This window comes from Mesocricetus auratus, unplaced genomic scaffold (assembly GCF_017639785.1).
Source record: "Mesocricetus auratus isolate SY011 unplaced genomic scaffold, BCM_Maur_2.0 Super-Scaffold_100676, whole genome shotgun sequence".
NCBI classification, from domain to species: domain Eukaryota; kingdom Metazoa; phylum Chordata; class Mammalia; order Rodentia; family Cricetidae; genus Mesocricetus; species Mesocricetus auratus.
Genome location: NW_024429266.1, coordinates 185,110,791 through 185,135,960, shown reverse-complemented (window position 1 = coordinate 185,135,960; position 25,170 = coordinate 185,110,791). Strand labels below are relative to the sequence as shown.

Below are 25,170 nucleotides of genomic sequence, written 5' to 3'. Positions count from 1 at the left end.
TCAAAAACATCAATGGCAGTTTATTCTGGAGATGATGTGGACAAAGGGGACTACTCCTCCATTGCTGGTGGGAGTGCAAACTTGTACAACCGCTGTGGAAATCAGAATGGTGATTTCTCAGAAAATTAAGAATCAATCTACCTCAAGACCTTGCAAAACTACTTTGGGCATATACACAAAGGAGGTTCATTCATACCATAAGGACATGTGTTCAACTATGTTCATAGCAACATTATTTGCAATAACCAGATCTTGGAAACAACATAGATGCCCCTCAACAGAAGAATAGATAGAGAAAATGTGATGTATTTACACAATGGAGTATTACTCAGTGGTAAGAAACAATAACATCCTAAAATTTGCAGGCAAATGGACAGAACTAGAAAACAAACAAACAAACAAACAAACAAACAAAAAAACGAAAAACGCATCCTGAGTGAGGAACCCAAACCCAGAAAGACAAATATGTACTCACTCATTAAGTGGATATCAGACATAAAACAAAAGATACCCAGCCTATAATCCACAACCCCAGAGAAGTAGAGAACCCTCTTCCAGAAACAGATGGAAGCAGATGCAGAAATCTACAACTAACCATTAGGCTAAGCTCCTGGAGTACAATGGAAATGAGGGAGGAGTGCTAGTATGAACAAAGGAGTCAAGACTACGATGGGGAAACCCACAGAAACAGCTGACCCAAGCTAGTGAGATATCACTGACTCAGGTCTGACAACTGGGGAACCTGCATAAGACCAAACTAGACTTCCTGAATACAGGTGACAACGGTGTGGCTGGGGCAACACATGAGGTCACTGGCAGTGGGTCCAAGATTTAACTCTAATGCATAAACTGACTTTGTGGAGCCCATTCTATATGGAGAGGTATCTTTCTCAGCCTAGGCAGGGGAGTAGGGGGCTTTGTCCTGCCACAGAGATGATGGGACAAACTTAGTAGACTTCCTAGGGGAGACCTTACCTCTCCAAGGAGCAGATGGGAGATGGGGGGGGGGAGCATGAGGAGAGGAGGGAGGGAGAACTGGGATTGAAATGTAAAAATACATTAATAAATAAAATGAAATCTAAAAAACAAGAATGTTCCTCTAATTATTGTCCTCATTGCCCCAAAGCAAAAACACCCTAAATATCTTTGATATCCATCTGCTGCTGGCAAATGGATAAGCACTATATACTAGCTCTCTTCAATGCAATATTAATTAACCACAAAAGGAAAGCTATTGGTGCCCGCTGCAACACTGATTGTGCTCAGAAGAATATATAACTTGTTTTCATTTACATAAAAGCTCCAGGGCAGGTAAGTCTATAAAAATGGAAATTCAATTAGTGTATGTGTGTGGCTAAGGGGACATGGACAGATGGGTTGGGGAAAAATAGCAAATGACTGGTAATGTTTTAGGCGTTCTTTATACATGATGAAAAATTTCTAAAATTAGAGGCTAGGGAGTTGGTGTGATGAGTAAAGTGCTTGCTGCCCGAATATGGGGACCTGAGTTCAGAGCCCCAGCAGATCTGTCGCCCGGCGCTGACCGCAGGTGGATGCAGATGGCGTTTCCATGGCCATCCCACTTAGCCTAATTGAGAAGATTCATGTGTAGTGAGAATTCCTGTATCAATAAAATAAGGCTGAAAGCGATTGAGGAAGGCACTTGACACTGACCTCTGACCTCCACATAATACCCCCCCTACTAAATTAGTGCTAACCATTACTCCACTCTATGACTGACAAAGTTAGGGGGTATCACATGCTTTTAAATAGGTGAATTCTATCGCATGTGAATTATTTATCGATAATCACGTTTTTAAATGAGGGCTTGGTCAATAGATATAAAGTTACACAAGTTACTAAATTCTAGGCATCTGCTATACAACATGTCTATAGATGAATAAAAAGGAGTGGGTTGCCTCTGTGTAAGCAGAAAAAATTTGGACAAATAGATTAAAAAAAAAAACCACAACCTTTTGCTTCTTGGACAAAGACCCGATTTGGTTAATAGGATACCATATATACTGAAGAGGAAGACTGGATAGCAGTGTTTAAAAATTTAAGAATAATATGTTACAAAGAATGGTGTCTTACAGGTGTCTTCAGAAGACATATCCTGCCCAACTGCCATCCCTCAGCGTCATCCTCATCTTCATGAATGAAGCTCTATCCATCATCCAAAGGGCTATCACCAGCATCATCAACCGGACTCCTCCTCAGCTGTTGAAGGAGATCATCCTCGTGGATGATTTTAGCTCGCACGGTGAGGCTCCTGAGGGAAGTAAGCAAGCATTATTACCACTGATCATCTGAGTTTGGCTTGAAGGAGGTTGTCACTTAGGAGTTTAGGACACGGTGAGTATCTTCCAGAGGGGAAAGTAAAGGATAATTTAGGGAGGGTCTATTTGTGCTGGACACATTAAATTTCATGATGTCAGGAGTGCAGTTCACCATCTCAAATGCACAAGTAAGACACAAAGACACAGGAAAAACACAGGGTGTCCAAATTGTGTGGCAGGTCAGTGTAGATTTGGGATCAGGCACAGAACCATGTGACTCAAAAATCACCTGTGCTCTGAGCATTCGCTGTGAAGCAGACCTGAGCGTTGAGATGCATGGAATCCCAAGCAGGCCTTCAGACCCCAAGAAGGGATTGAAAACCTTCCCTTATAAGGCAAGGACCAAATTTCTCAAGTAAGGAAGGCTGGAGGAGAGAAAGCTTAGGGACCTGGGATTACTCACAGTGGCAGCAAGTCTTGTCCATTGTCCTCCCAGCCCCAGGTCTAGCCTGCCTAAATAGGACACATGGGGAAGAGGCAGACTGTAGATTTGTAGACTTGATCACTTACTTCCTTTATGCAGACTGGTCTAAAGCTCACTATACAGTCTCGGGTGACCTTGGTCATTCTGTTTTTACCTCCCAAGTGCTGGGATGACAGACGTGTACCACAAAGTCCATTTCACACAATACTGAGGATGGAATTTGTGGTTTCCTGCATGCTAGGCAAACCATGAAGGTGTAGCTTGGGTTGCCTTCTGCCCTGTCCTTTCTCTCCAACTTTGTTACTAGGGTGCACCACCATGGTGGGTATGAGTCTTTGTCTTCTAAATTCATAACCCCAGCTCCCTCCCCTAAAAGATAGATCCCTAAGAACTGTAACATCTTCATGACTTGCTTCCTTTGTGTGCAAAATGTGGTTTTTTGATTATCGTAACCATCTTAAGAAAGACAGCTAACATAATTTTGTTTTCTTAGTTCTACCAATTTTGGGCATTAAATAAAAAGAAAATAGGATTAAATTATAGACCCAGAGATTCAGACTGATGATAAGGAAGGATTTTCAAACTGTGTGAACTTAAGAAGTGGTGGGTCTTTGTTCCCTCACTGGACATCTTTAAGGGTGAGAGTTTTGAGAAGGGTTATTGAGTCTGAAGGTCACTGCAAAGAGAGAAAGAAGTGGGTGGGGTTGAAAAACTCCTCCACTGAAAAACACTTCTCTTCATTTACACTCATCTCCATTCTACTTGTATAATTCAGTGAGAATGGACAAGATAAAACTGATAGAGCAAACTATTACTGGAAATCATGACTGAGAACTGGTTTCATTCATTTCTGGTCATACAGATGGGTACCAGCTTGTAGCCTGGTTCTGCTGATAAGGAAAAGGAGATCTAGATATGTATCCCGGGCAGCTGAAGGCCCAGGACCCACTTGGGGCTGTCTGAGGTGACCTTAGACAAGACCTCTCACTTCTCCTCCATAGAACTCATGCAAGGGTTGAGATGGAAGACCTCAAAAGATCCACCTATGTCCCAGGAACACAAGAGTTCTTTAACCCCATGCTTCATGGTGGGAAGACTTCATTCAAGATTCTCTGTAGTGGGACAGTAGCATTGAGTGTACAAACAAAATCATTTGTGAGGGCAGATTCAGGACAAAAAAGCCAGATAAAACTTCTTATTATCCTAACGGCCACCATCATGTGACACATAGTTCTCTTTTGGGCCTGGAATCAAATTACATTTTTGTTAACTTATCTTATTTATCATTATTGTGTGAGTGGATGTCACTATAATACGGCTTGAGGGGGACCTTGGTGGATCCCATGGTGCGTGAAGGACAAACAAGCCATGCAGAGCAAGCTTGTATGGGAAGTTTTACTGGGGGGAGGGAAGGGAAGGGACAGAGGGGAGAGAGGGAGTGGGGAAGAGAAGAGAAAGAAAGAGACCTGCCTGCCTCTTCTGAGGAACAGGAAGAGAGAGAAGGAGTGGGTGGAGCTTGTTTCTTAAAGGGACCTTTTGTGCCTGTATACAGGGCCAGGGTACTGCTTGCCATGTGCCCCAAGGGGTGAGGCCAAGGGGTGCCTGGATGCTAACAGATGTGGGCATGCACATGCCGTGTGCACATATGGAGGGAATGTTACAAAATGGGACCAGGGCCATAAAGATGACTCAGAGGGCAAGGTTACTTTCAAATTGGGTGACCTGAATTAATTCCCCAGGAACCACACAATAGGAGGGATGAACTGGTTCCTGTGAGCTGTTCCCTATCTTCCACATGTGTGATATGTGTGTGTAACCCCACTAAAAAATAAATAGGCAGATAGATAGATAGACAGACAGATTGACAGACAGATGACAGATAAAAACTAAAACCAGGCAAATTTTAGTGCCATAGTGTTGATTTTTAGGAGCTGTCTACCTGAGGTTTCACATGTGTATTCATCTCTTGAGAGGGGAACCGATTAGAATCCTATCCCTTACATGTAAGAGGAAAGGAGATGGTGGTGATGGTGGTAGTGGCAGCGGTGGTGGTGGTGGTGAGCTTAATAAAGTCAAGCAGATGTGCATATGCTCTTTGAGCCAGTGTGTGGTTTAAAAAGAAAATGAAGAAGAAGAAGGAAAAGGAGGAGAAGGAGGAGGAGAAGGAGAAGAGGAGGAGGAGGAGGAGGAGGAAGAGGAAGAGGAAGAAGAAGGAGAAGAAGAAGAAGAAGAAGAAGAAGAAGAAGAAGAAGAAGAAGAAGAAGAAGAAGAAGAAGAAGAAGAAGAAGAAGAAGAAGAAGAAGAGATAGTCCAGTTGTGCCACTAAATGGATGTGTGATTTGGAAAGTTCTTGCTCTTCCCATGTCTCAGTTTCCCTTCATCTGTGAAGTGGAGATGCTCTAGTGCTATCATTCATAGGGTTCTATAAATGATTAAGTGAATTAATATTATCAGTGATGTCCGCAATACTAGCCCTTGCCAGGCTAAGGCAGGAGGATTACTTTGAGTTTGAGGCTAGTCTAGATTACAGAGTAAGACTCTGTCTCAAAAACAAACTAAGCCAAAAAACATATGTCATCAGTGGATAACTGGGTCATTTGCTTGTCTTTTTTGCATAGTACTTAGTGATTTGTATGAAAGTTGAAGCTGCTTTCAAATATGCAAAGAAGGCAACTGGTACCCTGCATTAACAAAGGCAGAGGCAGGCTTTACAAAAAGAGAGGGGAGGGGAAAGAAAAATCCCTTGTAAACAGTCTGGGAAGAGAGAGTCTTGCTTGCATAATATTGAAAATAAACTCTTCAGCTAGATGCTGGCATAGAAGATCCAAGTGAGCATTTGTACCCATTGTGATGTAATCAGAACAGTCAGGGATATCTAAAACAAAGCAAAGCTGCTATTTGGGTTCTCTAGGAAGCCTTGCAGATTAAACTGTGGTTTTCTCCAGGCTCATCCACCACTGTTACAACCTTAAGTTATCAAGCCAGGCCTGCTCTGTTTCTTTACCTAGGAGTTTCCCAGTATATAAGATGTATGCTTGACCACATCTTCCTAGCAGGGAGATTCAAGGATGTGGAAAGGAAACGAGGAATGATTCTAAATATCTGGGGGAAGGCGCTGGGCGAATGGTATCTACATCCTCAGTAAAGGCTCTGGAGTTTCTGGCCTTACAGTGGCATCACCCATACATTATTACAGGACAGTGAAAATTTCTGTATCACATCCATTGTTGCACTCAGTGTCTCCGTGGTTGTGTGTCTGGTTGGTAGGAGAACTGAAGGCACGGCTGAACAAGACAATCAAGCTTTACAACCAGAACTATCCAGCCCTACTGAAACTTATAAGGCACACAGAGAGAAAAGGTCTCGCTCAAGCCCGCAACACCGGCCTGGGAGCTGCTACAGCGGATGTGGTTGCCATCTTGGATGCTCACATTGAAGTGAACGTTGGATGGTAAGGTTCTGGAAGGCTGCTGCTCTCAGGAAAAGACAGGACTAAACTATTATATGCGGCAAGTCAGGATGGTGCTGAGATGGGGAATACTGACACCATGTCCTTGAACAGAGGGAGGTTGTACAGCTTTCATTCAAGGAGTCTTGTTGGATACGAGAAACAGTATAAGCCTGGTGTGGTGACACATGTCCATAATCTTGTGATTGGGATATAGAGGCAGGAGGGTCACAGAGTCAAGGTTAGTTTGGGCATACTGCATGCATTACGGGACAGTGTAAAATTTCTGCATCCCATTTATTTCTGTACTTAGTATTTCTATGGTTGTGTGCCTGGTTGGTAAGACACAACTGGATGAGACCATTAAGAAAGGTGGGTGGGTGTTGCCTTCCCATCGGCTCAGTGACTATACCTGAATCTACTTATATTTTAATTACTGTCTTGAGCCCTACAGTCAACGCCCTGCTATTCAGTTTGCCACACTGGCACTAGTTTCTCTGCTGCTGGCACTGGCCCCTCTGTTGCCACCAAATGTAGTTTTTAAGTAAGTCTACATCATTCTATTTACCAATAAAGACTCTTGAGTCAGATGTCATGGTGAAAACCTGCTTGTAATGTGAATTAATAAATGATCCAGAGACTGACATTGGGGTTCAGGCTTCAAGATGAATATCAGAAAAGCAAAGCAGCTGCCACTAGCTTCTTACCTCTACCTCAAGCTGAATGGGCTGATCCTGTCTCAACGAGCTCTCACAGAGCCTCAGACTGTAACCTTTCCTCAGTGTGATTGGAGAACGAATACCTCTCTGAGATCTTGCTTCTGTCTTATATATTTCCCTAATGTTGGGATTAAAGGTGTGAGCTATCATTCTCTTTTAGGCTGATTCACTCTTGTGTAGGTCTGGGTGGTCTTAGACTCACAGAGATCCATCTATCTCTTAATCCTGAGTCCTAGGATTAAAGGTGTGCACCACCACTTCTAGCTTCTGACTACTGGGATTAAAGGTGTGTGCCTGGCTTCTATGGCTTGCGGCTGATTTTGCTTTTCTGAATCCTCAGTCAAGCTTTAATAAGTCATAAACAATATATCACCACATCTGCTAGCTCAGAGAGGCTGAGAGGCAACCAACTGACCTTCCCTTCGGGCCAGAAACTCCAGCAGTCCCAAACCAAAATAGTACAAAACTTCACATCCTTCCCTGCTCCTTCCTGTGTGTCTATGTGTCTTTCTGGCTCCTCTGTACTCTCTGTGGCTAATTCCTGTCAAGCAGTTGTTGTCGCTACCCCCTGATCCAAGGTTTATTTTATTAACACAGTCTTGTGTTTCATAGTGCCATCAGGTTGCTGACTTTGTTAAATATTTTGTGACTTTGAATAGGTACTTAACTAGATACTTGAACATTTATCCTTAAAATGCAGAGTATAAACCACTGGCAATACCTCCAGTTTTCCCAGTGCTTAAATGACATGAAATAAAGATTCAACAGACAAGGTGGAGAATCACACAGAAGACAGGCACCATTTGGAAACAGGAATAATGTAAACTCAGGTAGAATACTGACAGTCCTCATTCACAATGGCCTGGATGTAGCAGCTGGACACTAATTTCAAATCATCTCTTGGCTAGCTCAGCTGCTAGGAGCCTGGGCTATCCAGAACCTAAGAAACTCTCCAGACTCCAGAGAGTCCATTTTTTTCCAACCCAACTGAAATAAGAATGCCCTCCATGTGAGAATGAGGATGAGGATGAGGCTGAGGTTTACAGGATCTCTGTCTGCTCCAGCCCACTGCTGACCCACATAGTCACAATGCTGCATATTCTCCTTTAGGGCTGAGCCCATTTTGTCTCGGATTCAGGAAGACCACACTGTGGTTGTGTCTCCTGTGTTTGACAAGATTGACTTCAATACATTCAAGCTGGAAAAGTATGAACTGGCAACAGTTGGGTTTGACTGGAAGCTGTGGTGCCAGTATGATCCTGTACCACAAGCCTGGATTGATGCGGGTGATGTCACTGCCCCAGTGAAGTAAGTATGAGTAAGCCGCCGAGAGAACTTAGTCAGAATGAACTGAGCAGGACTTGTCTGTCTTTGATGATTGTAATGGAGACAAGGTGGAGGAGCAGATAAGGGATAAGGAAAACAAATAGCAGTGATCGCAATAACAAACCCAAGGCCTGACTCCAGATTAGAAATCATAGACATTTGGTATTATCTAGGTTTTCACATAAAAATCAAAGGTATTTTGCATTTTAGAAAGTACTTGAGGCAACTTCTAGCATTACCAGACTATGGAGAAAGATGACATTCCAGTACCATTTGTGAAGGGCGGTAACAGCACAGGGAGCACACCTTCAGTCTACTCTGAATGTTTCAGAAAGCCTCCAGGATAAGAAGAGACAGGTAGAATTCTGAAGACCATTGTGGGGTTCCCTAGCCCTCCCCTCCATGTTGATCAGTTTCTTGGAGGGGCATGAATAACCCTCTTGCCATGTACTCTGCAGGAGTCCGTCCATCATGGGCATCCTGGCCGCCAACAGGATCTTCTTGACAAAGATTGGGGCTCTGGATGGTGGGATGCTGGTCTACGGAGGAGAGAATGTGGAACTTAGCCTGAGGGTATGTTCTTGCTCTCTTCTCTATGGGACAAAGTAGAGGAGGGCATATTGGAAAGTCATAGGAATTCTGGAAAACTAGGACTCAGCTGAGTGCATTGCTCAAGAGATGGACAAATTGTCACATCTCCTGTTCCCTAGGCAACAGGACTCTGGAGAGGAACTTTCTGGCACAGGCCTATATTATATGACCTGAGAATTTTGGTGGTCAGTGGTAGAATTTTGGTGGTCAGTGAGGCTGTGAAGAGATTCCTTTTTCTCCAGAGGATCGTGGGTGTTTTTAATTACTGGGGTACACCGTCTCTGAGGAAGACAAGTCCAAAGACTTGCTGGACAAGCACCCTCCCCCTCCACTGAGGTATAATCCAAGCTCCTTTCTTTGAGACCCAGTTTTTCCCAGTTGTGTGGGCTGGCTTTGCATCCTTCTGCCTTAGCTTCCCAAGCCTGACGCTCAAGTGGGAACGTTAAGGCTGAATACTGCTTTTCAAAAATAATATGGCTTTTTTTGTTGTTTGTTTGATTTTGTTTTTCAAGACAGGGTTTCTCTGTATAGCCCTGGCTGTTGTGGAATAATCTTTTTGTATACTGTCAAGATGTATCACTGTTTTTGGTTTAATAGAAAAGCTAAACAGCTAAAACCTAGGCAGGGTTTTGAGGCAGACAGGATACTGGGAAAAAAGGCAGAGATGCCAGTTGGAGAGGAAGTAGCATGAGCAGCACAGAGTAAAGCTAATAAAGCCATGCAGCAGAAAGTAAATTAATAGAAATAGATTAGGTTCTAAGAACTAGTTAGGAGTAGGCCTAAACTGTTGGCCAAGCTTTTATAATTAATAATATGTCTCCCTGTCATCATTAAGGGGCTGATGGTCCCAACAACAAAAAAAAATCCAACTACAGATGGCACCCAATATCCAGCACATACATCCACATAAAGCCTGAGAAAACTTTTAAAAAAAAGTTTGGAAACGGAATCAAATGCAGTTATCTTTATTTATCAGCATTCAAAAAATTCAAAATAAACACAACAAGCTCTATGTGGCTTATTAGCTTTACTCTGTGCTGCCCATGCTACTTCCTCAAAGTACAAGAATAAACTTAAACTGACCACATTTCTGACATAGTTATAGTCTCATCAATTGGTAGATACCTTAACTGCCTCCACATCTGGCTGTTGTAAGTAGAGCTACAGTGGGAGCATGGGACTCTCTCTGATAGGTGTGTTTTCATTTCCCTTTGGATTTATACCCAGTGGTGGGAATGCTGGCTCATATGATAGTTCCATGTTTAATTTTTTGAAGGCTGTCTCAGGGTTTTCATTGCTGTGAAGAGACACCATGACCACAACAAAACTTATAAAGAAAACGTTTATTTGGAATGACTTGCTTATTATTTCAGAGGTTCATGGCAGGGAAGCATGGTGGTGTGCCAGCAGATGTGGTGCTGAAGGAATAACTGAGAGTCCTATATCTTTCAGGCATCAGGAAGTCGGTTGACTGTCACACTGAGGGAAGCTTGAGCAAAAGAGACCTCAAAGCCCGCCCCCACAGTGACACACTTGCTCCAACAAGGCCACTCCTCCTAATAGTGCCACTCCCTTTGGGGGGCATTTTCTTTCAAACCGCCATATTTTCCTCCCTGGCCCCCAAAGTCTTATAGCCATATCGTAATGCAAAAATGTATTCAGTCCATATTTAAAAGTCCCCATAGTCTGTAACAGTCTCAAACTTGTTTCAAAGTCCAGAGTCCAAAATCTCTTCTGAGAGATATGGAAATCTCTTAATTGTAATCCCTCTATAAAAATGAAAAGCAGATCTCATACTTCCAACATATAATGGTACAGGACATTCATTACCATTCCAAAATGCAGGGAAGGGAACATAGCAAGGAAATATGGGACAAAAGCACCAAAAACAAGCTGGAGAAACTCCAAATTCTGCAGCTCCATGTCTGATGTCAAAATTCTCTTCTGATCTTCAGCTCTGTTCCAGCTCTGTTGACTGTAATGCATTTCTTTCTCTTGGGCTGGTTCACTCCCTGTTAGCAGCTCTCCTTGGCAGGTATCCCATGACTCTGGCATCCTTAACATCTTGGGGTCTCCAAGGCAACCCAGGCTTCAACTTCACAGCTTCTCTAGGCTTCCATTCAGGGACACCACTGACACATGCCAGACCTCAGTGGCTTTATACCATAACTCCTTTCTTCTGTCCTCTGGGGTAGCTGGAACAACAGACCTGGGCCAGGAAGTCCTGGAAAGGTCTTTTCCTGTGTCTTCCCCCATTTTGTCCCCCCAGTCACTCTCCTTTCTTCTCTTTTCATGTATTTCCCCTCTAGACAGGGTCTCATTATGTGTCCTTGGCTGGTTTGCAACTTGCGATGTAGACCGGAGTGTTCTTGGACATACAAGAACCCTCTGCTTCCATTTGCTGAGGACTGAGGTTGCAAGAGTGCATTATCACACCTAGCAAGATGTATTTGTAAACTCAGAGCATCTGGGACCAGGGGTCTATGAAAGGCTGAAAATCAATGGGCAGTCAGCATTGGGCTCTCACTCAGCCTGGACTGGGGAAGGGTTTGCTTTTAAGGTAACAGGATGTTGATAGCTTTCAGCTCCTTAAAGTCTTACCAACTGAGGCAACTTTCAAGTCTTACCAACTGAGGCAACATTCAGGTTTTATTTGCTAACTGGCACTTGGAAGCCACTCTTAGTTTCTGGTCATGTGTCCCTCCCTATTTGGTAGCGTATTCCACAGTGACTTGCTTCTTCAAAGCCAGTAAAAGAAAGCCAGTGGTTTCTTCTTATCACTTAAGCACACACATATTCACAGCACCCTGCTGTCTCTGCCATGGTTTGTTGGGTGGAAGGTGGCAGGCTCATACTCAAGGGAAAGGATTGGGAGAGGATGATGACCCCAGGAGGAGGGACCAAGGAGGCTACTAGAATCTGCCCACCCTACAGGTGTGTGTCTGGCATGCTAGTAGAAGAGGATTATGGGAAGCTGACTGGTGAATGGCTCAGGGCATGGAGCCTCTGGCTTCTTGGGCTCCCTCATTCTGAGTAGCAGGCAAGTCCCTTCTTTGAGCCTCTTTGAGGAGACTTCTGGAAGGAGGTTGGATGGACAGAGCTGTTTGACACCAGGAGAGAAGCATTTTGACATCAGGTCAACTGATGTGAGAAGTTGGGGAGGTACCTTGGAGGTGGGAGCAAGAAATCTAAAGTTTTCCAAGATGATTGTAGTGGTTCACATCCCTAATCCCAGCACTCAAGGAGCTAAGGCAGGAAGATTGCAACGAGACCAGCGTGGGCTACAGAGTGAGCTACAGGCCAACTTGGGCTACAGGGTGAGACCCAGCCTCAAAAGGGGAGGGTCTCACTGGGTGGTGGTGGTGGCACAGGCCTTTAATCCCAGCGCTAGGGAGGCAGGGGCAGGCAGATCTCTGTGAGTTCAAGGCCTGGTCTACAAAGCAAGTTCCAGGACAGCCAGGGCTGTTACACAGAGAAATGCTGTCTTGAAAGGGAAGGGAGGGGGGCATTTCAAATGGGATCCCTTTTCCAGTTCATTGGTTGTAGGACCTTGGTATTGAAGGAAGGTGGCGCTGTCCCTGTCCTGCAGGTGTGGCAGTGTGGAGGGAAGATTGAGATCTTACCCTGCTCTCGGGTAGCTCACCTGGAGAGATACCACAAACCCTATGCCATGGACCTAAGGATTCCTTTGCGGCGGAACGCTCTGAGAGTGGCTGAAAGCTGGATGGACGAACACAAATACATGGTCTACTTGGCCTGGAACATGCCTATCAAGGTTGGTCATGGATGGAGCAGAAGGAAAAAATGCAGGAAGAGGAAGTACCTGTAGTGTGTGTGTGGGAGGGGGGGTGAGAGGCTATGGGACAAACGCAACACCCTAGACTTGATGGATTAAGGTTGGTCCCCAGTGTGGCAACAGTTCACAGTTGTATAGAAGTATAACACTGTGTTCAGATACTGTTTGATGTATTTATTTTTCTCCTTTGACTTTTTTTTTAAAGATGGGGTTTTCACAGTATCTCAGGCTGGCTTAGAGCTTGTGGCAATCCTGCCTCAGGTTCCTCAGCGTGGGGAATATAGACCCGAGCCAGCATTCCAGCTCATGTATGAGCTCTTTATCCATCAGAGTGCACACACACACATGGTGTTTTATGGATGAGGAAGTCCAGGCACAAAACGAGCTGGAAAGTAATTGTTGAAGATAACAATGGTCGAGACAGTGGGGAGCAGAGACAAAACTCAAACACATCTGCCTTCCAGATTCCATGTCCTTTATTTGACAGTGAGAAGGGTGGAACACGGGGCCTTCCCCCTTCATCTTCCTCTGAAACAGGGGCTCATGTAGCCCTGGCTGGCTGTGAACTTGCTCCATATCTGAGGGTGACCCTGGGTTTCTGACCCTACCTCCACTTCTTAAGGGCTAAGATTATGAGCATGCGCTACCACACTTGGTTTCATGCAGTGCTGGGGATCGAACTCAGGGCTTCATGCATGTGAGGCAAGCATTCTACCAACAGAGCAACACACCCAGTGCTCTCAGAAGGGGCACGGATAGGACAGGTGGCATGGATGTACGAGAGGAGGCTCTGTCGTGTTGCTGGACTCACACGGATGGGGGTGCTCTGAGCTGAGCCCACTCTCCCCAATCTGCTTGAGGTCACTGTGCTGTATCTTCTCCTGGACCTCTGGACCCTGTTTGTTGAGACATGCCTGGCTCCCAGAGACCAGTCACCTCATTGGCAAACTCCTCTTCCATCACAGGGCATGTTTGGGGAGTCTCCAGACAGCTGGGGTCTCTGGGCAGTGAGAGAGGCTGTGGAATTAGCCAAGAAGGAAAAGCCTAGAGACCAGGAACAGGGTGTGACTCAGGAACCACTAGATGAGGAGAAGATAAAATGTGCAGAAATTTCTGAACCTCAGTCAGAGTTCAAAGTCATGAAAGTGGTTACTAAGGTATCGGTAGGCTCTGCAGTTAGTTTTTTTTTTGTTGTTGGGAGAGGAAGTTATCTGGTGTTCAGGGTAGAAGGCTTGGTAGGCAAATGAGCATCCCCTCCCCCACCCATCACCTTGGCTTCCTATCTCTTCAGTGTTGTATTCCGATTGTGCCATGCTGTAAAGGAAGTTCCCTAAGCCAATGAACTGAGCATCATCAGAAACAGACCTCCCAAGAATTCTGGGAAGATGATAGATGCACAGTTTCTGCATTCCTTCTCTAAGTGCCTCCTTAAGTATTCCTTCACAGGGGTTCCTCACAAACACCACTTCTACAAAGTTCCCTTCGCAGTCAGACTCTTGCTACCGGAAGATTTGTTTAAGCATTTTCCAGCCATTGTATTTTATGTCTTTTTGATGCCACTGGCATCTCAAAACAGAAGAAATCAGTCATGAGAAATCAGATTGAGTGGCCCCCACACAGGCTCTCTGAGGACAAGAAGCCAGCCCAGGCTCCTAGACTCCAGGTTTCTGCTTTCCAAGGTTATCTATAGGTTCCAACTAGACAGCCAGTGCCCACACATTCCACAGTAACAGATAGAGACAAGGGTTTTAAAGTCTAATGAACACATACCATCCGTGTTTTCTCTTCAGAACTCTGGAATCGACTATGGAGACATTTCTTCCCGAAAGGCACTCCGGGAGAAACTGAAATGCAAAACCTTTGACTGGTACCTGAAAACTATCTACCCACTTCTGAAGCCAATCCCCAACATTGTCTGCTATGGAAGAGTATGTGTTGTGTTTGAACTGTTTCATTTTAAAAAGACAAGGCCCGAAAAACAAAGCAGTCAAGGGGTTGCCCCAAACCCATCCTGTCCAAACCCCCTCCAACTGCTACTCTTATTTCTTGGTCCTGAGGAGCCTCCTTTCTTCTCAACATCATGTTCTTTTTCTCCTCCACCTCTGTCCCTTTGCAAACTGCATCCCTTGCTTGACCCCCTTAGCTCCTCAGCCCATGGTTGACATCACTCCTCTAAATTGGGCTGGATCAGATCGCCCTCTGCTGGTAATGTTTTCTGTCATCCCATGGTATAACCAAAACCAAAACCAAAAAATACAGGACCTGAGGTATCTTCTTTCTGAAATTCTTTCCAACAGTGTGGTTGTATTTTCTTCTTTAGATAAAAAATTCATTGGATGAAAGTGTTTGCCTGGACAGAGGACCTGTTCCAGGCAACTCTCCCAAAGTGAAACCTTGCAGTGAGTTCAGCGCACAGGTATCTCTTACTGGCATCCCTGCTAAGGTAGAGGGTCTGTACTGGCTCAGAGAATCTATGCCACAGGTTAGAGTTTCTTTACTGTTAGAGGATGGGGGAGGCAGGGATGAGCATTTTGACAATGTGTAAGCATGTACTGCTCATTCAAACAGGGGTAAGGAGAACAGGCAGGAAGGTTCCGCGGATGACATTCATTTTCCAGGTGACAGTTTGAGTGGCAGTCTTCCCAACACTTCTTTTTTTCTTAAACTCGTGGCTCTGCTATTCATTCTTCTGGTGTATGCCTTGGAAAGTGGACAAGCAAGTCTTGTCTAATTATGCTCCTGTGGGAGGAAGCAGGCTAGAGAAGAGAGGGAGAAGGAAGATCCCTGTGCAGGTTAGAATAGATATGACAACAAGTGGAGAGTGTCCTTAGGAACCTTGTCATTGAGAATACGGACATATAGTATCTTACTTTACTTTTTAAAAATGGGTTTAAAGAAGCATTTTGTGTGTATGAGTGTTTTGCCTACATACAGTGTCTGGTGCCCAGTGCCCACAGGGGTCAGGAGAGTGCATAGGATCCCTGGTAACTGGAGTTACAGATGGTTATGGACCACCATGTGGATGCTGGGAACTGAACTGAGGTTGTTTACAAGAATATGCTGTACTCCTAACTGTTGAGCCATATCTCCAGCTTTTCCACCCCCAAAGCTTGGTTTGCCTGCTTCCATCTACCTCATTCCGAGGGCTGGGTCTACAGATGCTTGCCAGATCTCACACCCAGAGCTTCCTGCATTCGAGGCAAGCACTTTACGTGATCAGCATTGCCAGCTATCATTTCCCTTTGTACATTGTCCTTGCAGAGAACTCTTAGGGGGCTACCTGGTAGAGGTAATAGCCACAGAACAGTTGGAAGGCTGAGCCACAAAGACTCATCCACGCTTAATGAAGATCTCAATCAGGTTGGGAACTTGAAGGAAGGCTGCTGCTTCCGCGTGATCAGCATCACTTGGCCTTCTATGGATGGTGTCTTAACTTCAGTTGAGGGAACTCTTCAAAGACAAGCCCCATTCATAATCCATACAAAGCCATAATTCTTTCAGAACTATGTTCACCGGTTAGCCATTGCTGTGGTAGAGTACCTGTGATCAACAACTTAGGATCAAAAGATTCATTTTGACTCAAGGTTCCAGTCTGTGGTTGCATGGCTTCAATGCTGTGGCCTCTGGCGGGGCAGAACATTATATCAAAGTTGCTAGCAGGGGTGTAAGCATAGGAAGGGTGGGGAAGGGACCAGGGATAATATGCAGTTCCTAAGGACATGTTCCCAGTAGCCAACTCCAACTAGCGCCCCCCCCCACAATATCATCAAACTAGGAATCCATCAAGGAGATGATGAATCCATTGGTTAGGTTGGCATGCCCAGGACCTAGTCAACTCTCGGTGATTGGATCCACCATCTGGTCACCAGCCATCCAACCTCTGAGCCATCACTGGAACAAGGATGGGCTGAGCGCCCCTTCTTGTTTCTGCCCTTCTTCCTAGAATGTGCTAGGGCTGGGGAGAAAGGCAGTGAGCTCCATGTCCCAGAATGTTTATGCTCTCCCCATGCCTAGGCCACCCATTCTCATGTCTTCCCCAAATTCCTGAAGTTTTTATGGCAGTGGACAGGGAGAAAACTACCACCTTGGAGCTGGTTGTGAAGTCGGGTCTCCTGAACACACAGGGTGGCTGAGAAGGGAAAATACTTAAGACTGCTGTGGCTCCAGAGGGCTTGAGCTCACATTCTGTCCTGGGTACTTTTAGAATGTTCTCAGCCCTCTCTGTAACTAGGCTTTCTAACGTACAGTTTAATGGCTGAGGCCTCCCTGCTGACTGGGTCCAGAGCGGTGTCCTTGTTCTCTTGTAGAGTATGTATTACCTCTTCTCTGGGGAATTCTACGTGGGGGAACTAATCTCAAAAGAAGACATCCATGAACAATACTGCCTGACGGACTCTGGCCATGGGGAGGACCCCACATTGGAGCTGTGTTCTCAGGCAGCCCAAAGAGGGCAGCACATCTACTGGGATTTTCGACAGGTGAGTTGCTTGGGTTTCATTGCAAGGGCAGCTATCCAAATACAGCATGAAAGGTTCAGGATTGGTTGTAATCTGTAGTGCTTTACAAAAATGATTGCTTTGTGCAAGTGTGTAGGGAGAAAACCACACACACACAGACACACACACAGACACACATAGACACACACACACCAACAAAACCCTCTAAGAATCATCTCAGGATTTGTTGTGCCACAACCTTTTTGCTGTGTGTTGTTGCCTCACAGCTGATAGTTTCTGACCCATCAGAGTGGCACTTCACAAAGGCTACATGGCAGTCGTGCTTCCTTAAGAAAACAATGCTTTGCATCAACGGAACTGACTGCGAAGCTGGGTCTCCTGAATACAGAGAAGTGGTTAAGAGAGAAAAACACTTCAGGATGCTGTGGTTCCAAAGAGTATGGGCGCAACCTGGTTTTGTCACTTTTAGAAAGTTTCCTAACCTCACTGTAGCTAGTTTTCCTTAGATGTAAAGTGGAGACAATAAATACCCACTTTATGGGACTAAGTAAGATAGCATGTGACAAGAACTTCCAGCAAACGGTAACATTTGATACCTATGAGTCAATGCCTTTAATTTTATTAGTAATAAATATTAGACTTGGGAGCACTAGGTGGAAATCTGTAAAAGTCCTTCCTTCAGTTGAGTGCACACCTATAACCCTAGCCCTCAGGGTGCAGAGGCAGGAGGATTACCAAAAGCTCAAGGCTAGCCTGGTTTATAGGGTGAGTTCTAGGTCAGCCTAGGGCTATACCCTGAGACCATGCCTCAAAGAACAAGCAAAGCTCTCCCTTTGACATCAGCATCAAATGACCAGAACAGGGTGGAGAGAATTTGCCAGATGTTCCATGACAGTAACATAAGGAACCTCACTGAACACAGTCTATGTGTAAATTCTCTCTGTGTGAAGGATGCTTCAAAGGGCTGATCGGGTCTTATGCCACTTGGGTAGGACCATGATGTCCTGTGGGAAGATGCCGACCTGCCTGTGATCATGTCTCTGAACACCTGTCTACTCCATCAGGATCAGGGACTACATCTAGAAAAACATGGACATTTTTCTTTTATGTGCACAGTCTCACTCTGTAGCCCAGGCTAGCTCAAGATCCTTCTGCCTCAGTGTCCTGAGAGATGGACACATGAACCTCCATCCAGCTAGCAAATAACGTGTAAAAACTTATTTATTTATATTGTTTATATTACTTTTATTGAAGGTACAAGTAAGTGGTTGTGAACCCCAGGAGAGGGGCTGGGGACCAAAGTCTGGGTCTCTGTGAAAAGCCATGGGAGTTCTTAACCGCTAGGCATCTCTCCAGCACTGCAAATCACATCTTAAAGCCAAAGTGGTTTATTTTTATTTGTTTATTTAGTTGTTGTTTTGTTTTTGAAAAATATTTATTTATTTTGCATCCTGACCCCAGTTTCCCTCCCTCCTCTCTTCCCAGTCGCTCCCCTCCACTACCTCCCTTCTGTCCCCTCCCCCACTACACCTTCATTTCTATTCAGAAAAAAAATCAGGCCTCCCATGGATATTGACAAAACATGGCTCATGTTGCAGTGAGACTAAGCACCTCCCCTTGTGTTAAGGCTGGGCAAGGCAACCCAGTATGAGGAGTAGGCCCCAAAAGCCAGTAAAGGTGTCAGTGACCGCCCCTGCTCCCACTTTTAGGAATCACACAAGAAGACCAAGCTATACAACTGTCATATGTATGCAGAGGGTCTAGGCCAGTCTCATGTAGGCTCCCTGGTTGTCGATCAGGTCTCTGTGAGCTTCTATAAGTCAGGTTAGTTGTTTTTGTGGGTTTTCTTGTGATGACTTTCACCCTTCTGGCTCTTTCTTCCCTCTCTTCAGCATGATTCCCCTAGTTTGGCCTAATGTTTGATTGTGGATGTCTGCATCTGTTTCCACCAGTTGCTGGATGAGGCCTTTCTGATGACTATTGAGAATAGAAGAATATTATTAGGCATCATTACATTGATACTTCTGTTTCCTCTAGCTGTGTTTGAGTCTGTGCTGGGGTAAAGGTGACCCAGAGATTGTGGGAGTGGCCAACAAATGGCTGGTCTAGCTTGAGACCCAAGCCATGAGAGTGAGCCCACCCCGACACTGCTTGGAGTACCAGGAGCCACAGGCTGGATGGCCCAGAGACCTAGGATAGAACCAAACACGACTGGCTTTGTTTTGTTTTAAAGAGTTTGCTGTTAGCTATGGAGATCCCTTCAGGGAAAAATATGTGCAAAACAAATTCAGGGATTTTGCAGTCTCCCTGAACATACAATATTGATTATTAGGAGGAGGGAGAGGAAGGGAAGGAGGTGTGGAAAAAAAGAGTGTGTGTGTGGCGAGGAGGAACTCTCTCAGCTCTAGTGACAGTGAGTGCCCAAACTCCCTGACGCCTTATGCAGGCATCATTCTCCCCACCAGGGCCAGAAAAAAAAGTGTTCTTGTGGGTCCAGGCAGTCTTTCCTTGAGGGGGCCTTCTGTGAGCCATGACAGCGGGGTGGCACTTCTGTGTTTTCTTAGGGTTCCTTTAATCCGTGTCTTGTTGTCTCTTAGAATAACGTTTACTGGAACTTTGCCTTTTGAGACAGGATCTCACTCTGTGGTTTGGGGCTTCCAAGTCTCAGTCTCCCGAGTGCTGGGATTTCAGGTGTGCACTGCCATGCCTGACCTTACCTACCTCTTTCCATTATAGAGCTGTGGCCTGTAAGGTCAGGGCCTGGTTGGGTTTTGTCTCTTGTCTGTCACTTTGTAGTGACAACATCTGGAACATGGCAGGCATTTGACAAGTGGTTGACGACCAAGTACAAGATTGTCCCACTTGGAGTATCAGCTTGGAGAGGTGAACTAAGACAGGGTTGTGCTGTCTTCCCTAAGTAGAAGAGTCTCATCAACCCTCCATCACTGTGACAAGTACCTAAGATAATCAGTTCATAAAAGGAGAGCATTTACATTGGGTCAGTCTAGTTCCTGGCCAGTTGTCCTCATGATTTGAGGCCTGCACTGAGTCAGCACATCATGTTGGGAACACGTGGTAAATCAAAATACACTCAGATCATGAACCAAGGAGCGGAAGAGAAAGAGGAAGGGCTTGGGTTCTGATGACTCCCTTTGATGTCATGTCCCAATAACTGAAGACCTCTAAGTAGTTGCTACCCCCTCCCAATAATGCCATGCTGAGGGGCAAGGTCTTAACACACATGTCCTTGAGGGGCATTCCAGATCCTAGTGATATTGAGGAGTTGCTGGGGTCTGAGATGGGGGTGGGGGTCGGGACGACGACAATGATACAGGAACAGGGAAGGACTTCCTTGTACTGTCATGGCTTCTCTAGTCAGTGGTAGTCACCAGGCCCAGCATGTGGCATGTCTAGTGTACCCTTGGGATTTTAAATCCTTAATGGACTTGTTACTTTATATACAAGCCTAACAATGCTATAGCATTAATTTTATTTGGTCTTTTTATGGTTTAATAAATTGAATGTCCTTACCCACTGAAGACTATGTTCAAAAATCACTCCCAGTATTTAAGCTTAAATTTAATGAGCCTTAATCTCCTGAGTGTTTACAAAGTACAGTCTCAACATGAAGTCACAAATTCAATTATTCGATGACACATCTTAAAATTGGTATCACACTGTTAGTAAGATGTTGGCTTTTCTTAAACATAGCATATTCTTCCTGGTAGCAAATAGATACCAAATCTTTGGGAATGTATTGGGTTACCTTAATGCCATATTTTATGGCAAAGCTCCTAGAATTAAGATACTGTTTATCCTAAAGAAATAATTATTCAAACATTTGGAAAGTTGTCTTCCCAAGAGGATTTTGGAAGATGGCTGTATTAGTGACTTTTCTCAGTATTGTGACAAAGTTGTTTGACCAATGCAACTTAAGGCAAAAGGGGTATCCTTTGGCTCGTGGTTTGAGGGGACACAGTCTGCCATGATGAAGAAGGCATGCTAATGTAAGGAAGCTGGTGTGTGCTGCTTTCTCCATTTTCCCTAGTTATCCAGCCTCAGATCCCAGCTCATGGAATGCTGCCATCCAGATTTAGCACGGGTCTTCCTTCCTCAATTAACTTTCCTGAAAACACCTGAATGGGAGGTCTGCAGGACAACAGAACATTCTGTCTGACACTCTGAGGCTGAGGCCAGGTTTGTTTATGTGGCCTCTGTGACAAGAACTCTACAAGTTAAAAAGGACGATTGGATGACTCCTGGCATAATGCCTAATGCTAAATTCATTTGAGTCAATTCCTTCTCTCCAGCCTTTTCCTATCCAGGTTAGGTCCTAGAAGCAGAAACTTTCAGATATAAAAATGGTGTTTGATTGGATACCCAGTCTCTACTATACCCTATTTACTTTATAGACCCAACTTACAAATGATTCCAGTAAAATGTTTCCAAAGAGCTGAGAGGCAGATGTGGTTAGATACCCCCTGTATTTACTTCTATTCTTGTGGTTCTGAGTCTTGAGTCATTCAGAGGAGGCTGTGACCTCCGAGGAGCACTAGGGAGCCAGTGTTGGTGACTGAGAACGGACCCTTTTCGAGAGAGGATAGATCTTGAGACTCGTGGACATTCACGAGAGAAGCCTGGCATCCAGAGTAAAGCTGAGGGGGGTGGGTGGTGAAGGGGACAGCACAAGACCCAGAGAGGGCTTCTGCAGGCCGGAGGAGGAGGAGAGGGCACCAGTGGCTGAGGAGTGCAGGGGGCGGCACCCCAGCCATGTGGGGAGTACAGAAAGGGAGAACTCCCTGGGAAAGATGAGGAGTGCAAAGGGTAGGGTCCAGAGAGCAGATAGAGTACACAGACTGCAAGGTTTCCAGTTGCTCAGCTGTGGCCATAAGAAGGAAGGAACGGAACGGGGTAAGAGAGGCTGCAGAAGAAACAGAGGGGTGTTCCCCTCTCCCTCCCTCCTCTCTCCCTCCCTCCCCGATGGAACAGGGAGGGGGGACATAGAGGTGGACGTGGATCCCTCCCATTACTTCTAGACCCATTTTTAGAGAGGTGGAAATCAGACTTATGAAAGTTTCTCAAGGTCCTGGGAAGCGAGGACTCTACCTCAACTCTGCAGTATAGCTCATTGAACAGAGATGGGAGGGAACCACTCAGAGGGGTGAGGTAAACACAGGTTAAGATCCCTGTGTGGTTTCTGCTCTGTACCTCCTTCTGTGAAGATGGAGGGGGGCAAGGAAGCGTGGTCCTGAGGGGCTTTGAGGGCTCAAGGGAGACGAAGTTCAAAGGCGGGCAAGCGGCAGAGGGATGCCCTGCAGGATGCAGTCATGATTCTCAGCTGAGTGCAGGGCTGACCTTTCACCCCGTGAGGTACCATAGCTGCAGGCACCTAACTTGTTCACACCTTGCTTCTCTTTCTCCCCTGGGAGAGGACGGAGGAACCCTGAGGTACAAACCTGACCACGCAGCTGAGCGAGAGGATATGCTGCTGAGGAGGACTCAGTAAACACCTTGCCTTTGTCTCTTCCACCTAGGGAAAATCCATCAAAAACAAGGATACCGCACGGTGTCTGGAGATCAGAAAGGACCCCTCGGGTTCCTACAGGCTTGTGTTAGAGAGCTGTACCCAACAGACATGGAAAATACAGCATATAGTCAGAAACTGGGGGCACTAACTGCCAGCGAGCCCCAAAGATGTGGATGTGGGGAGCTGTTTCTAAGACCCACAGTGCTTCCTGCACTGGGAGAGGAGAAGAGACAGACACGTGTTTGTCTGCTGTGACTTCAGCGAGTAGTTTACAGAGGTGAGGCCTGAGCACATGTCGGAGGGTCTGCTGGGGAGAGTGGTGGAAACTCTGAAGTCTCGTCCCAAGCTTGCCTCGAGAGATCGTGATAGGCATCAAGCGCCATTCCGGGAAATTTCTCAAAATAGCCAGCATCATCTGGCTGAGCTTCGGAGCAGAGAGAGGGATGAAAGTTTATCTTTGATTTCCACCAACGCTGTTTAGCCTTCATTCCTGACAGCTACTACCACCACCTGCCTCACACCTCCTCCCTGCTTCTCTGCTCCCCTCCCCAGACTGTCGTGGGCTGGGCCATGTGAGAGGCTGAATCCTCTTCATTCCAGAAGCCTGACAGCTACCCAGGTGGCCTCCATTCCCTCCCTGTCTGGATTATCCCGAAAGAGGCAGCAGGCAGATAAGTAACTTTCTGAAAGCCCTCTACCACACCCTCAGTGTAGAGAGAACTGTGTTATCTGGATGGCCAGTGTCTCCCACTGCGGCCTGGTCACACAGACGAGAGAAAGGGGAGGATCCTGTGTGTGTGTGCTGTAGGCGCCAGGGGTCCCCTGTAGAGTGGCCTCAGATGTATGGAAAGACATTTGGCTCCACTCCCAGTGGGGAGCTACCCAAAGGTGCACAGAGGTAAGTCTCCACAAATCGTACCACAGCACATTCTGTGGGCAGGAATGTGGGAAACAGGTCATCTCACACATCCGTGGCAGGGTTTGAAACTGGTGCCAGCTTCCTGGTGGGCTAATTGGCAAGATCTAAAAATAGTATTTGTGCATTTTCTCTTGGTGCCAAGAATTCCACCTCTAGAAATGTACCTCCAAAGTTAGGAAAATGGACTACCGAGACGGACAGCGCAGAGGGTAAAGGCATTGGCTGCCAAGCCTGACAACCCGAGTTTGTTCCCGGGATGCTGCACAGTGGAAGGAGCGAACTGACTCCTGAAAGTTGTCCTCTGAGCCACCCACACATGGGTGCACACATACAAAACACTAGATGCAGCAGACATGCATGAGGTATAAAAACAAATGTAAAGAGGGTAAGAAAATGTTCATGCACATAGTAGTCCCTGGCAGTATCAGTTCTAAGTGAAAACCGTTGGAGGTGAACTTCATGCCCAAGCATCAGAACAGTCCGTCAGAGACATCCACACAGAGGGTTGTCTGTACAGCTGTATAAGCCAGCAAGCAATGTCTGTGACTGATGTGCAAGGAGGAGCTGTGTGTCATGTTAAGTTATAAAAAAAAGAAAAACAAGTGTGTCTTGCAGATATCTTTTGATAAAAGCAAAGGGGGACATGTGATGTTCATTTCTACACAGCAAAAACAAAACAGAGACGCCTAAAGCTGGATGTGGAGGTTCCTAATTGTAATCCTAGCACCTGAAAGTGTGAGGCAGGAGGATTGTGAGTTTGAAGCCAGTTTGTGCTATGCAACATGATCCTGTATAAAAAAAAAAGAACAGGAGGAGACAAAACAAACTAAGAAGACTAAAGGAGAAACTAATGAAATCTGGTGGCAATGGGTGGTGGCTGGCTGGATGATGTAAAGGACTGGACTGGAGCTAGAAACATAACTGAAGGAATGTGTGTCCAGGGGCAGCTCTCCTCTAAATATAGGCTTATATAGCTTTGACATTTAGAGCAATGCTTCAAAATTAAATTACATAAAATCAGAGACAAAAACCTCAAATGGATTATAAACAAAAAGTGAATCTCACATATTTATTTTCTATTTTTATTGTTTAATGTGTGTGTGTGTGTGTGAGAGAGAGAGAGAGAGAGAGAGAGAGAAAGAAAGAGAGAGAGGAGAGAGAGAGGGGAGAGAGAGGAGAGAGAGAGAGAGAGAGAGAGAGAGAGAGAGAGAGAGAGAGAGAGAGAGAGAGAGAGAGAGAGAGAGAGAGAGAGAGAGAGAGAGCGCACATGCACGTGCTCGGGTGTGTTCTTTGTTCTAAGACAAAGGCTCATGTGGTCTAGGCTGACTTTAAACTCGTTATATAGTCATCCCTTAGGGGATGTCACTAACTTTTGACTGGTGCTAGGACACATTCCTGTGTTGAAAGCAAACAACTGTTCAAGGAAGGAAAAGCTGTCACAAATCATAGTGGCCAGATTGAAGGAGTCCCCACTGGCCATGTTAGGTACTGTGTGATTATCGGAGTCAAACATTAAAGTCAATTTAACAATAGATGATACCACAGAATAAAATAAAAACCCACAAGTCATTTTGAATGAATACATGAATGAGAAGAGTGTGCTTCTTTCACAGTAGAATGCCAG

At 45.5% G+C, this 25,170-nt stretch overlaps 1 protein-coding gene across 1 annotated transcript in view; it reads left to right on the top strand.

Annotated features, from left to right (window-relative positions):
• Window positions 1–24,639, top strand: part of Galnt8 (polypeptide N-acetylgalactosaminyltransferase 8) — a 30,112-nt gene extending 5,473 nt beyond the window's left edge. The window contains exons 2-10 of the mRNA XM_005084094.2: window positions 2,097–2,263; window positions 6,031–6,214; window positions 8,041–8,238; window positions 8,715–8,829; window positions 12,437–12,622; window positions 14,434–14,571; window positions 14,964–15,059; window positions 16,951–17,121; window positions 22,635–24,639. Of these exons, the coding sequence (XP_005084151.2) occupies window positions 2,097–2,263; window positions 6,031–6,214; window positions 8,041–8,238; window positions 8,715–8,829; window positions 12,437–12,622; window positions 14,434–14,571; window positions 14,964–15,059; window positions 16,951–17,121; window positions 22,635–22,775 (1,396 nt within the window). The 3' untranslated portion in view covers window positions 22,776–24,639. The remainder of the gene's footprint in view (window positions 1–2,096; window positions 2,264–6,030; window positions 6,215–8,040; window positions 8,239–8,714; window positions 8,830–12,436; window positions 12,623–14,433; window positions 14,572–14,963; window positions 15,060–16,950; window positions 17,122–22,634) is intronic.
• The last annotated feature ends 531 nt before the right edge of the window (window positions 24,640–25,170 follow it).